This window comes from Mytilus galloprovincialis, chromosome 13 (genome assembly GCF_965363235.1).
Source record: "Mytilus galloprovincialis chromosome 13, xbMytGall1.hap1.1, whole genome shotgun sequence".
Lineage (NCBI taxonomy): Eukaryota > Metazoa > Mollusca > Bivalvia > Mytilida > Mytilidae > Mytilus > Mytilus galloprovincialis.
The window spans coordinates 25,210,825-25,225,321 of NC_134850.1; the positions used below are offsets into that span (position 1 = coordinate 25,210,825).

General features: G+C 31.2%; 1 protein-coding gene across 1 annotated transcript; it reads right to left on the minus strand.

The window, feature by feature from the left end:
• Positions 1–6,761: 6,761 nt before the first annotated feature.
• LOC143056580 (sodium-dependent glucose transporter 1A-like) lies at positions 6,762–13,617 on the minus strand. Its single transcript, XM_076229682.1, has 4 exons — positions 13,517–13,617; positions 10,999–11,102; positions 10,039–10,330; positions 6,762–8,092 (listed from the first exon to the last, which is right to left on the minus strand). Exons 2-4 carry the CDS (start codon positions 11,098–11,100, stop codon positions 7,050–7,052), a joined length of 1,437 nt encoding a protein of 478 aa, XP_076085797.1. The 5' UTR covers positions 11,101–11,102; positions 13,517–13,617; the 3' UTR covers positions 6,762–7,049.
• Positions 13,618–14,497: the final 880 nt, after the last annotated feature.

The window sequence follows — 14,497 nt, forward strand, 5'->3', positions numbered from 1 at the left end:
TTGTTACAGATCAGCTAAAATCAAAGTGTTCAAAACTGAAAGAAACTCCACAGGAATAATAACTAGCATGTGCTGATTTTCAGTTAGACTTTGAAATTTTCAAAATGGCTGCCGTTTCTAAAAGATCCAGATTTTCAAAATGCTCAATACTTTCTGAAACTTTACAAAAATGTTAATTGGCATAGGTAGCTGCACTCTTTTTCAAAATGGTTGTCGTTACCATTGTAATGGGGGAATGGTGTCATCCGTTATTTCTAGCAATTACAAATCTAGTTTTTATTATTATTCTACTGGTCATGCTATTTCTTGGAATTGTCTTGACCAATATTGTTGGCGATACCCTCAAGCGGGCCACCTCCATCAGCAGAGACATCAATCCAGTGGTTGTAAATAATTTCACCATAGATATCAGGTTTATATTGTGAACGCAAGACGCACTATGCGTCTACAAAAGGCACAACAGTGACACTCAAATGAAAAAAGGCAACTTAAATATAGCTAGTTGACCTGCATTGAGAAACCAAATTTTCGAAAGGATTTGCCAAATTCAGCTAAGGTTATCTTTTGTTGTGGGCAATCCTTCGTGTTTCATAAATTCAAAGTTATATAAACATTTGATTATTACTTATAACTGCATCAATGATAATTCATGTCAATATATAAGAGCTGAATACTAGGTTGGTGATACCCTTGTGTAGGAAACCTTTACCAGCTGTGGTATCAACCCAGTGGTTAACAATATCACAATAGATACTATGTTTAAATTTTGTAAACTTGATGCAAGTTTTGTCTGTAAAAAATCATCAGTGACACTCGAATAGTAGTTAAAAAGCCAAATATCGTACTAAACTGACGATCATTAAAGAACCAAAATTCCGAAAGGTTTTGTCAAATACAGCGAAGGTAATCTAAACCTGGGGTAGACAATCGTTATTATTTCGAAATATTTAAAGTTTTGTAAACAGTAAATTTATAATTATGACCATATAAATGTTAACTGATGTCAACACGTCATTGAAAAATTCATATTGTCGTTATTGAGTGGATGTCCGAGGAAGATGAAACTGATAGAATTGCTTTCTTCAGTGAAGTCTACATTAATGAATAATCTCTTCTTCTGTTATTCTGTTAATCTACCCACACATTGACCACAACAGAAAATATTAAAATGTATATATACGTAGGTAAAGAATTCGTGAAATTTCTAATATAATGTAAATAATCGTAAATGAATGACTTATAGACAAATTTGCACCTTTTCGAAGTTTTATTACTAATTTTGACCAGCATGGAATGGTTTTACAATACAAAACAAAACTAATATAGCCAAACCAAAGTGGAGCTTGACCAAATTATCAAAATTACATGTAGTTATAAAATTATTAAAACATATGTCATATATCGTCATATATAAACAGGTAGCGTGTTTTGTTTTGTTTTGTTTTGTGTTATTTTTTATTTTGTTTCGAAAAAGTGTGTTTGCGATTCATGATTCGGCTCATCTGCTTGGATTTACAAAAGTAACTTGACCATGAATAGAGAGAAACAAAAGATAAATACATACAGCTATGAAACACACAAACATATCCACAGTTACAATCATAATACTGGTGATCCTTCATCCTGACTATTCTCTTAACTTATATTCTGGCATTACACAGGGGTATACGTGTTTTAGACAAATTGAAAGCGTTAATCCTGTTTTGTTTCATAAAAATAATGGCCAACGTCGATACAATTGTCCTGAGGAGGGATAAATCCTACTTTGTTAAAAAAAAATCTTATTCAATCAGAAACTTCTCTGAAACTGACATTATCAAGATACTTCATTTCTTGATAGACAGCATATTTGTTACTTTTTTTATGACGTGTTTTTCAACAAACAATCGGTATTCCCATGGGAACGAACATTGTCCCTCTTTTTATCGAATTGTTCCTTTATTCATATTTCATACAAGAACTTCTTAGGAAAAAAGAGAAGACGTTTGCAGTATCCTTTAACTTTTTTTCCCGCTATATAGATGATTTTCGATCACTAAATAGTTCAAAATTTGGTGACTATGTTGAATGCATCTATATTATCAAACTTCCGATAAGAGATACAACAGATACCATTAAGTCTGCCTCATAATTTGACTTATATTTAGAAATTATCAATAAGGGTCGGTTAAAAAGAAAGCTTTATGACAAAAGAAATGGTTCTAGCTTCCCAATTGTGAACTTTCCATTTCTATAATATACCAGGGCTTGTATTTCCAATTACGATCTCATTGATTTAGGGTTGCTGCTCATAAGGACGCTATTAAAACAAGGTTTCCAAGGGGTGAAGTTGAATTTTACGGACATCATCACGAGTTGGTTGACCGTTATGGAATATCCGCTTCACAGATGATAGCAGATACGTTAGTAATGTCTTAACTTCATTCCCGTCGCCTTTTCGAATGTGACCTATCGCATTAGACTTATAACCGTTTTTGTCCTAACATTAGCAACACGAAGGTGCCACCAGTGGAGCAAGATTAGCTTACCATTCGAAAGCACCTAAGATCACCTTTAGATTTTGGTGGGGTTCGTGTTACTCAGTCTTTAGTTGTCTATGTTGTGTTTTGTGTACTATTGATTTCCTGATTGTCCTGTTTTTGCCATGGCGTTGTCAGTTTATTTTCTTCTTAGGAGTTTGAATGTCCCTTTGGTATATTACGCCTCTCACTTAAATTATTTATGACGTCTTTACACTAAATCTGTTTGGTGTGAACTGAATGATACTTTTAGTCTTGTACAAACTATTTATACGAACTTGGCTTTGAACTTGCTTTCAGTAACATCAAGTCATCTGATATCGATACTTTGGGTCTATTGTTTTATATTAACTGGTTTTTGTAAATCTTATAGTCATTTATTTGACCAATATTTCTTTTTTCCCATTGTGTCACATTTTTATTTTAGGGCCTTTAATAGGTGAATTTACGGCTTGGGATTTTCTCATTTTTATAGGTCGTACGGTGACCTGTAATGTGGTGCTTATATCTTTTTCTTGTGAACCTAGATGATTGTTGTGTCATTAGCAATCATACCGCATCTCCTTGTTTTGATATGGAATAGCCAGCTACTATTTACTGGCAGACCCTCATGATGAAACTGCAACAAACGTATTTGATGAATTTGCATAATATATTAACATTCATGTAGAAGTTGCAGATTTTTTTTTTGTATACGTTCATGTATAAATAATTAGTAATGCAACTTGTTTACCATAAATTAGCATTATATAGATGCTTTATAAAAGATCTGCTCATTTTCCTTTGGCATAAAACATTCACGAGACAATCTAATCCAATTATTTTGTTGTTTTCTGAATAAACACGTATGACAACAAGGCTTTAAAAATCATAACATCAATGCACAGGAACAAACTTACACAAATCGATTTATATCTTACTTTCATGTTTAAAAGCATATGCTGTATATTTCGAAATAATCGAGGTATTTATTCATGCCAATCATGCGACTTTTTGATTATCTCAATAATAATAACTCGTATATACACAGTTTTTTGTGAAATCGCAATGATTGATATACTCTTAAAAATCTCAATTATAAATGCATAATATTTATATATAATAAATTATATTTATATTGATAATTCAGCGGGACTTTTATTTATCATGTAGGTAGTAAAAACTCTGAGCATGTGCACATGCTTATATGGAGCGCACACCACCTTGCTTTAGTAATTTTTGTTGCTTCAGATCTTCAAAATCTTTAAAATATTATATGATATATATACGTTGTAATACATTTTAAGAACTATATCAATTGTGTTCGAAATTTAAAACATAAAACATGAATTATTACCAATTTAAATTGCAAAACAATTTAATGGATATCAATACGACAATCTTTAAAATTAAATATAATACTTCTTTGCAGTTCTCAAATGACAGATCACATAAATGATAAAAAAAAACAAACTATGATTGGATTTGTTTTATACAAAAACCAATCATTACAATTACCTGTAATTGATTAAATCAAAAGTTAGACACTTTTGAAAGAATGGCGTTTGTCTAGTTTCAGGTAGAACAAAAATACACTCTGACTGAAACAAAAATATATATCGTCAAACTGACATTACCAAGATGTTTTATGTCTTTATTGACAACATATTTGTGTATGTTTGGAGGGTGTATGTCGTAACAAACAATCGGCATTCCTATCGAAACCAACTGTGCTTCTCTTCTTGACTACTAGTTTATGTATGCATAAGAGGCAGACTTTATGTAGGAGGTTCTAGGAAGAATTAAAAACTTCAACTTTGCAGTAAGCTATATATACAATGTCCTTTCACTAAGAAGCTTATAATTTGGTGACTATGTGAATTCATCTATCCAATCGGACATGAGATAAATGATACAACAGATACTTGCAAAACCGAAAAAAAGTAAATTGTTTGGTTATTTTTATTTTTATATTGTTGTCAGGTAACTGGACAACTAACATGTTTAGAAGGGATATGGTAGAACCGGTATGAGTGACAGATACAAATACGTAGTACAATGACAGGTATTAAAAAAGAATACTCAAGTCGGGTTTTATTCCTCGCACTATGAATTTGTCATGTGTTTTGTCAACAATTTAGATAATAAAAGGCCGACTGATATATTGTAAAGCAGTGAATTAAATTAAAAAATATATATTCTTCATTTGTTTTATTTTCATTAAGCATGTTAAGCTGGAGGGACGAATTTGAATTCATCGCAAAAAAAATGCATTAAAATTTTATATGAAACTCATTTAAATAGTTAAACGATTTATTTTTTTTATCAAAAATATATATTTGAATTTTGTAAAAGAGGGACGAAAGATGCCAAAGGGACAGTCAAACTAAGAAATCTAAAACAAACTGACAACACCATGGTTAAAAATGAAAAAGACAAACAGACAAACAATAGTACACATGACACAACATAGAAAACTAAAGAATAAACATCACGAAATCCACCAAAAACTAGGGGTGATCTCAGGTGCTCCGGAAAGGTAAGCAGATCCTGCTCCACATGTGGCACCCGTCGTGTTGCTTATGTGATAACAAATCCGGTAAATAGTCTAATTGGGTAGGGCACATTCATGAAAGGGAAGGGGATTGTAGTTACGACGTAAGGAACATATCCGATATCATTTGTGAAACGGTTATTCCATAACGGTCAACCAGCTCGTGAACTTTAACTAGAGATCATGCTCTAATCGGGAGTTTATTCGTCGTTATGAAAGGACTATATAAACAATAAAACCTTATGTATCATATTCTACGGATAATAAAGATTTACTTTCTATCGTGTGTCAGATTAAAGTCACGAAAAGATTTTAACAAATAACCATGGATTATACGAGGATTAATGTCACACAATATGCCAATACGTCTTTCCATCATTGTCTCAAATACTAATTACATGTAGCCTAATCGACCATATAGCCTATTGCAATGTGGCCCTAAAAATAACCATTGAGGTTAAGTATGCATGTATGGTATTGACATCATACAAAATTAATATAAACTCAAAATCGAACGTACTTATACATGGGAAATTTCAATTGAATTATTACTAATAAAAAGTAGCCGTAAATAAAAATATTAATCATGTCAGACTTATATTTTATCATCGATATATGTTAGTTACAAAATGTTTGAAATAAACACCATTTAACCACTTGTCGGTTTATTCTAATATTAATTTGCTCACTTGCGTGTTTAAAAAAAAATCATTTAACAGATGAAATCAGTCTAGAAAAGAACAAATATGTTCATGTTTATTATAATCAGTTCAATTGCATTTTTTTTTATATCTTTATGGGTGTTGATTTTGATAGATACCAAATATTTTATTCCTGATTCATTTGAAGATGACCTGCAAGTAACACATTCTATGTAGAACATTTATTTTGAAAGGTTTTAAATGTTTTACCCAGGACGTACAGCTTCAGTAATTTTATATTTTATATATGTAGCTACTACACAGCTATCCTCATAATTTGAAATAAATATAACGAAATTAAGCTTGCAAAGCGAATAATTGAACATAATTTGTTATCTCTATTTTGTCGACCAATTTAAGAATTTCGTAGAAAGTAAACCGATTTTGTTTGAAAACCGAACTTGTTCTGAATCAACTTGGTGCTAGAATTTAACACCTGCTCGAAACTATAATATGCTGAAATCCTTTATAAAGCAACCTTTAAAAAATACATGTTGTGGTATTGAGCGTTCCTAATGAACATTAATATCTCTTAGGTAGCTATAATATAAAAATAAAACAACAGAAAGGTTTTCATCTTTTTGATTTTGTCCTCACAAAACTTCACATGGTAAATGTATTACTTTCAAGACATATCGAGGTAAAATGACAAGAGACAAAATTATAATGAACTGTTTGACATTACAATTTTTAACAGTTTTGTGTCTGTACATTTTAATCTAACTTTTACATATTATAATTTCAATCAAATTTTCCGTTTTTTTTTATTTTCTGAATTCAAACTCTTTAGTTAAAATCTAAATAAATGTTTTTTATTAGTATCGTGAAAATTTGACAAAAATACTGAAATCCAAGTCAAGTTTAAATAAGGGTAAGGCCATAAAAACTGATAACATCAACCGTTATAAATCAACCGAACAAGTAAAAACAACTGTCATATTGCTGACTTGGCACAGGAATTTTCCGAACAAACATTGTAACTTTATACTTTAGAGTAAAAAGACAAGAAAGAGATAACAATGCTTTAGTCATGTTTGGTGGAAACGATAAATATTATATGCATGTAAGAAGGCAAAATCCCTTATTTCCCCAGGTATTTTTTTATTTATTTTAAATTTCCTAGTTTCTAACACAATTTAATCTCTAACGTTTTGTCAGTACAAGTATTTACGATTAAACTAGCCAAGATACAAAAAAAGGATTAGTTTTTAATATAGAAAAAAAGTATCCGACTAATTTGGTGGACTGATTTCGTCAACATTGTAGTGAAGGACGTCATTGTCAGCAACGTTATTTTTAGTTCTTCTGAATGGCAAGTTCATTTACATTTACTTCGGATACTCTGTTCTTAAATCTTCCTCCATGTCGCTTGCCTACTATAGTCATCATGATTGTTAGAAATATCATTATTATACCATATGCAACTAATTGATGCAGAAACATATCATAACCATAGTATTCATAGAGATATCCAATGACCCATAAATATGACATTCCTCCCAGAGCACCACCCATTAGAACGAAAGTGATTGCAAAGCCAGTAAATTCAACATGGAAATCTCCCCATGCTATTCCTGATGGAAAAAGAGGGGCAACAAAAAATCCCATTGATGCCGTTAATATCCACAAAGCGAGATCACTGTCCCTTGCGAATATTTCCAGGAGAATAACTGTAATAAAGGCACCAAACACTTCAATTAATATAAGAACTCTAATAGGAATATATCTACCAGTAAACAAACCCAAAAACCTTCCCACCGCAAAACTAATCCAAAATTCGGTGTTAAGTAGTGAACCATTATCTCCGGAAAATTTGTGTTTATCGATTGCGTAACTTCTAATGAACTTTCCATATAATCTATCACCACCAACCTGATTAAAAAAGTACATAAACAAAAGAACAAAAACTTGAACTCCAAACCAACGATCGCCTTTTGAGCACGTCGCGGGATCAACAACTTTAACTATCTGCCTTACTAATGTGTCATTTCCATTCAGTATTTTTCTTTCACCGGCGAGTTGTCGAAAGAAACACTGATATATGTAAAAAACAACTGATAAGGATGCGACTATGATCCCTATTATCAAATACCCTGTTTCAATTCGCGATTCTTTTAAATACAGTTCTGTACCATTAGATGCTATGGTTGGTGATACAAATGAAACTAACGTTATATTGGCTGTCTCTGTAATATTGTCTGGTGATGGAGATAAAACAGCCAGGAAGGGATTCAATATTTGTGGAACAATAAATGATCCCATTCCAAATCCAAAGTGTAGTACGTGCATTGGTCCTGTAGCCTTCTCTTGCCAAATATTAAGGATTATTTTCTGTCCAGCTGTAAAAAAAAAATCTATATTATACAAAATAAATTGTGTGTTTGAAAAGACAGGAATGCTGGAATAATGTTAAATGTCCAGTGTTTTGTCCAGTTGTAAAAAAAAAATGTACAAAATTAGACGAAATAAATTGTGTGTTCGGAAAAACAGAAATGTTGGAGTGATATTAAACGTCCCCTGGTCTTTCCGGTTGTAAAACAAATGCGTACAATAATTAAACGACATAAATGTTATGATTATAAAGAGAAGAATGTTGGAATGGTATTAAACGTCTAGAGTTACATATTAATAGTTACAGAGTGTGTTAGTGATCTTATACTATATGGAGTCTGTATAAGGGATGAGAGAGAATCCAAATTCGGACAAGGAATTAGAGCTTGGGGACAATAATTCCTTAAATTAAGATGATTTTGAATCTTTTACAATAAAGGAGTAGGTCCGGTGAGGACCGATTTTGGCCTCAAATTTCAGGTTCATCTGACGAAAGATTTTGACCACTTTTTAAACACTTAAGTGTCTATTTATCTGAATTAATTAGTTTATGTGAAAGATTTTAACAGATTTAGTCATTAAAAACGATCCGATTCAAGCTCAAATATGAAAAATCTACCTAATATGCCGAAAAATGTCACCTTTCAGATGGTTTTTGGTAAAAATGAAAGTGGCCGCATCCATGTTCATCCTCAACCTTTATATATATTATGTATTATCATAAAATACAACTTACATTTCAATATTAAGAATGAACACTAATGCGGCCACTTTCGTTTTACACGAAAATCGTCTAAAATTTAACTAAAATGCTAGAATTATGAGGATTTCAGTAATTTAGCATGACTTAATGGTGCTAGTACCGGATATATGTGCATTGTATTGTCAAAAACAGCCCATATTTATGTAGCAGAAGCATTCTACTGTCCAATAAATAACTAAAGGTTTACATTTTAACAATTTTGTAAAACTGCTATATTTTGGGGCCAAAAAGCGGTCTTACTGAACCTACTCCTTTGACTTCAAACTTTAATGTTTATATTGAAAAATGACTTGAAAATTGCACAAACAATCTTTCAAATTTTAAAGCACCAGGTAATAATCGACACTCTATGGCATATACATATAGATTCCTACACTGCAACAAGTGTATTACGATATTTCTCCACTCGAGACAGTTAGATTTTATTATCTAAAATGGTCGCCTTTTTTCATGACGACACAATAGGAAAATTCAGAAGAAAACAAAACATTTAGACGTCATAATCAAATTTCGACTTATCATTTGCCAAGAACAGATTTTTCACTAGTGAGGAGAAATATTTTCTCACACCGGTCAGGAAATGTGAAACTAGCACAAAAATTAGAGAAACTGCAATCTTAGTTGATTCGTACGTTTATAATGATGTTTAAAAGAACAATTTATAAAATAAGAAACATATTTAATAAAACTGCATTTGAATATTAATTGTCACTATTTATGGCACTATGCGATCAGTAAACAGTCATTAATTATATACCCATTAAGTCAACGGACACTAAGCCTATTCGGGAAATATGGACTCATTGGCGGATCCAGCTGGGGGGGGGGGGGTGAATTTGTTTGATTATATAGGGAATCATTGAAGCATGATTGGAGCGGGCCCCTTATGTCAGTCAGCGCCACACACCCCCTTAGGAAATGTTCTGGATCCGCCACTGGGACTGATTATACTGATTGGTCTGATTGGATCCATATATATATATATATAAATTTAGAAAGCTAGTACAATTAACGAATGAAAAGTTCATTTTCTTCAACCAAATGTTCTCGAACCATGGAGTTAAAACAACTTTCTTATCTTGTTAAATGATTTTGAGTGCGCTAAGTAACATTGGCAATTATTTGTATACCTTTCTGTTTTATATGAAGCTCTTCTAAATAAGTAACATATTTATTTTGTTATTGTTTTACCTATGTTTATTACTCCTTCAAATGTACCTCCAAGTGCAAGTAAAAACCATAACAGAGATACATTGCCACAATAAGGTACTACCACAGTGGCTATTGCTGCCCCGTCTAGACAGACAGCAATCATCAAATCACAATAATGTCCTAGTTTGTCAACGAGAGGTCCACCTATAACTGCTCCTATAAAATATCCTGCACTCCTACCAGAAATTGCACGTGATACTAGTTCATAGTCCGAGCTCGTTTTTAAAATTAAATCTTTTTGGGTTGGTCCAGTTATTTCGGTAAACAGACCCTGAAATATTGATATCGTTTAAAAAACCAATAAACATTATGTATACAATATTATATAATATCTGCACTCATATTGTTATGATCACAAATAAAATCAAGAAGTATATATAGATATATCATGATAAATTAGTATGGCGTTCATTATCACTGAACTAGTATATATTTGTTTAGGTGCCAGCTGAAGGACGCCTTCGGGTGCGAGAATTTCTCACTACATAAAAGACCTGTTGGTGACCTTCTAATGTGTTTTTTTTTTCTATGGTAGGGTTGTTGTCTCTCTGACACATTCCCATTTCCATTCTCAATTTTATTTGTATTTGACGGTTGAGAAGCTGCTCTTTGTGTCCATCTAAACGAAAAGTATTGAGGTGTTCCGAAATCGCATGTTTGAGAAATGGTATTTCTTAACTGCCGTCGTATTTGATAGCAAGTGGAATTTCTTACTGACAATTACATGGGAAACAAATCTCAATAAATGCAAATTTGTAAATAAAAATACCATTTCCCTCATCTAATAAAAATTCAGCGTTTTTACATGTACCTAAAGTAAGGTGGAATTATAAAAAAAGCAATGGTTTTTGAACAAATGAATTCTGTAAATAGAATGAGGTGCAGACAACTGTGTGTTTTGCCTCTCAATGAAAAACTGAAATATATAAGCATACTTACAATCATAACCCATGTTAGAACTAAGAAGATAGTTTTGACAACTTTCTCTGTAGTCGTCAACGTCGTTTGACCAACCTTCTCTTCTTCTGCCATTTTGACCATTTCTGATGGTAATAGAAAATACATACATATGTATATTAGGAAATCACATTTGAATTATGCACTCAAGATCTATAAATTAATATGTTTTGAAAGATTGAATGCTTCTTTTTGTAACTTTATTGGGGTGTAAAAGCGTTGACCGAAGTACATTTTGTATGATGTTACAAAAAGAAGCATTCAATACTTATAACTACAGTCTTTAGCTAGGATCATGAAAACACGATTGTTATCAAGTTTGTATCTAATTTACCTGTGCAGTTTATTGTGAGACCTCGTGTCATCATGAAAGATAAATTTAATTGTGTAATGAAGTTGAATAAGGAATAACACGAGATTGCAATGTAGCCAATCAGAATAAGGTATTATTATAATAAAACATACATCTAATGTAAGTATCTAGAAATGAATTAAAAAAAGGCAAACAGCTACACTTTATCCAGTTTGTCATGAATATGTTATGATATTTAGACTTTATTTTAGAAATATAATTATAAGACTAAGATTTCTCTATAAGATCCTAATATAAGATTGTAAGAGGAATGTCATAAAATCGTATTGACAAAAAAATGGCTAAGAAAAAACCTTTTCATTGTCAATTTCTCTATTCATTTTTTTTTTTTTTTTGGCGTTAACAATGATATGAAGTTAATAAAGATAAAGAAAACTTCTATTTAACTTGTAGTGTTATCGTATGTATATAGGACGATAAAAGATTTTTGTGACTGATTCGATGTACCATTAAATTTCAAATACACCATATATCATATTTTGTGCAGGTGTTACAACCATACATATGCATGCATGCATTCAAGCTGACAATTGACGTTGCTCTAGGTTTTTTTAATCTAGTATGTCGACAGATCATTGTTGTTATTACTTGATTTATTTCACTTGACTGGGCGGGGTTGAACCGTTCCTTATTTAAGACCAGTTCATCAATAGACAGGTGTTTCGGGATAAACTCATTAATGAAGTGTCCAGTTATTCGTCCCATATTATTCACTCAGTTATATTGTATATCCGATTGGTGACACTAATAGGTGATTATAAATCAATTATAATTATAACGGTTATCGTCCGTATTACACACATCGTCAAATAGACTGTCCTTGTGTTAATTAAAACGTAAGCTCCGCCGATCAGTTGCAATAACATTGGTGATATATTCTTCCTCATTACGCTCTTCGGAATATGAAGTAAGTATAGTCTTTAGCCTTAATAAAGAACAAAGGTCAAATGTAGGTGTGCTACTCGCTACAGGTACCACCTGACTTTAATACTAAATCAACAACAAACATAATAACAAAAGTTATCATTATTACAAATACAAATTCACATTAAATCATATGTGAATACACGTGTTTCTTCTTTGGGCTATAATAACGATAATTAGAAATTTGACCACACAGGTTTTAAGTGCAAACAAATGGTCACAAATCATGAATATTATTGAACAGACAACACACCAACTTTTATATAACCAAATGCAGGTCAGAAAGCACTATATGTTCAAACTGTTTTATAAGCTATGATTTTGTTCAATGAAAGTTCTTAGTAAACTTGATTTCATTTTCTCAACCTTCAATCAATGATTAAGAGTACGTTGCTTAACGTCTTTTAGCATTTTAGCAAATAATTGATGCATTTTCAGAACGACAATTATTGATGATAATATTGACTTGAATATTATCTAAATAGTTTTAAGAGACATATTTGATTCGTTTAATAGAAATATTGCTATTCTAAATCTGTTCAGAATACAACAGACTGAGTGACACTCACCGTTTTTTCTTTTTTTTTCTTTTTCCATTTTGTGTGTGTTTTTATATATCATTTCTTTTTAACATTATTTCAATTATTGTAATAAGTTAACTTATGATATCTTCCAAATCTTATATACATGCATATACACATATAGTTATTTCATTTCTATTAATGACGTTTAAAAGACAGTTACATGTATCAAAGCACTTGAATAAATGATGATTAATTGCCTACATACTAAAATGCACTATACATGTATACAATACACTTATTAAATAACACTGCAAATTTTTATGTGTGTATGTGTGCTCGTAAGTACCATGCATTTTTGCCAAATATAATATTTTTTCAATACAGATGTTAATATCTTATTTATACCTTTACTTGTTCATGCATATGTCATGTATGTGTAGAGAACTTTTATGGGTTATGCATATATATATATACCTATCGCTCAATCTGTTCCGTATCTAAATAAACAAAATATGTTTATATCAAAATCACTGTGCTGGTGGTACATGCAATTAATACGTCGATTACGTGTTTGTGTTAAATATACAATTTAAACATATATTTATGAAGTGTTTGTATGTTAATATGCAATCATAATAAAAATTTAACTACAAAAATTGATTATTGTAAAGGAACTTACCGTACGTTTATATGTAGTTTCATATAACTACAATGACATTATCATCATCCGAGATTTTTCTTGTCCTAAGTACCAGTAATATGTAATATAAACTGTTACCTATATACATGTTACCTATAGGTATGTGACATGTACTTCGTTACATCTTCAACAGCCACTAATTAATTGTGCCAAGGCTCCTTGTTTAAGACTGTAATTTGACATGTAATGGGTTTTCCTTTACAAACGACAAATTGACCTTTTCACTACTTTGAATGCTTAAGGATGTTCGCTACTCTGTTAGAAAATAACAAGCTCTTTAAAAGACTATTATGAATTGATAGTATATAAATAAAGAAAAATTTGGCGGGAAATTATTCTCTCTAGATTTTTCATATAATTAACATTGGCACCTTATTTGTTTCAAACACTATGAAAAAATAACAAGAATTTTATAAAATTTTGAAATATGGCTTTTTAAAATTTTATGTTATAAAATTAAAAAAAGAATAGGAGGGGTTAGTGGGCAAATTTGTTTAATGACAATACATGGATAAAACAAGAGGATTCTGAAAATCAAGCAAAAAGTCAAAAATTGGAGGAGCAAAAATCCTTAATGTCAAAAGAGGCAAAATATAGGACAGAGAAGAACACAAGTATTTTCTTCTGGCATAAATAAAATGTTTATACAAATACAATATGTTAAAAAGCACGGAAGCGTATTATCGCCACACAACTTTTATTTTTATTTTTCTTTTTATGTTTGCGTTTAACACAAAACTTTTCGTTTGATATGTATTACAATAGAAAAAAAACATACATTTTAGGCGAAGGTGTATCTTACCTTTGTCTAGTTTTTTTTTTTATTAGTTCCGTAACTTTAAGTTTTGTAACTGTATCATAAATATGACCTAATAACTCTTTAAAGATTCTCAGATTGTATTGATTTGTAGAAAAACCACTTTGACATCAATGGAGAAAATTGTCGTACCAAAATGTTTG

What these genes read in the sequence shown, in the direction of transcription:
- LOC143056580 (XM_076229682.1), bottom strand. Translation starts at nt 11,100, where the DNA reads ATGGTCAAAATGGCAGAAGAAGAGAAGGTTGGTCAAACGACGTTGACG. An exon ending in TTCTAACATGGGTTATGATT is followed by an intron (nt 10,331 to 10,998) that starts GTAAGTATGCTT and finishes TCAATATTTCAG; the next exon opens with GGTCTGTTTACCGAAATAAC. An exon ending in TGAAGGAGTAATAAACATAG is followed by an intron (nt 8,093 to 10,038) that starts GTAAAACAATAA and finishes TTTTTTTTACAG; the next exon opens with CTGGACAGAAAATAATCCTT.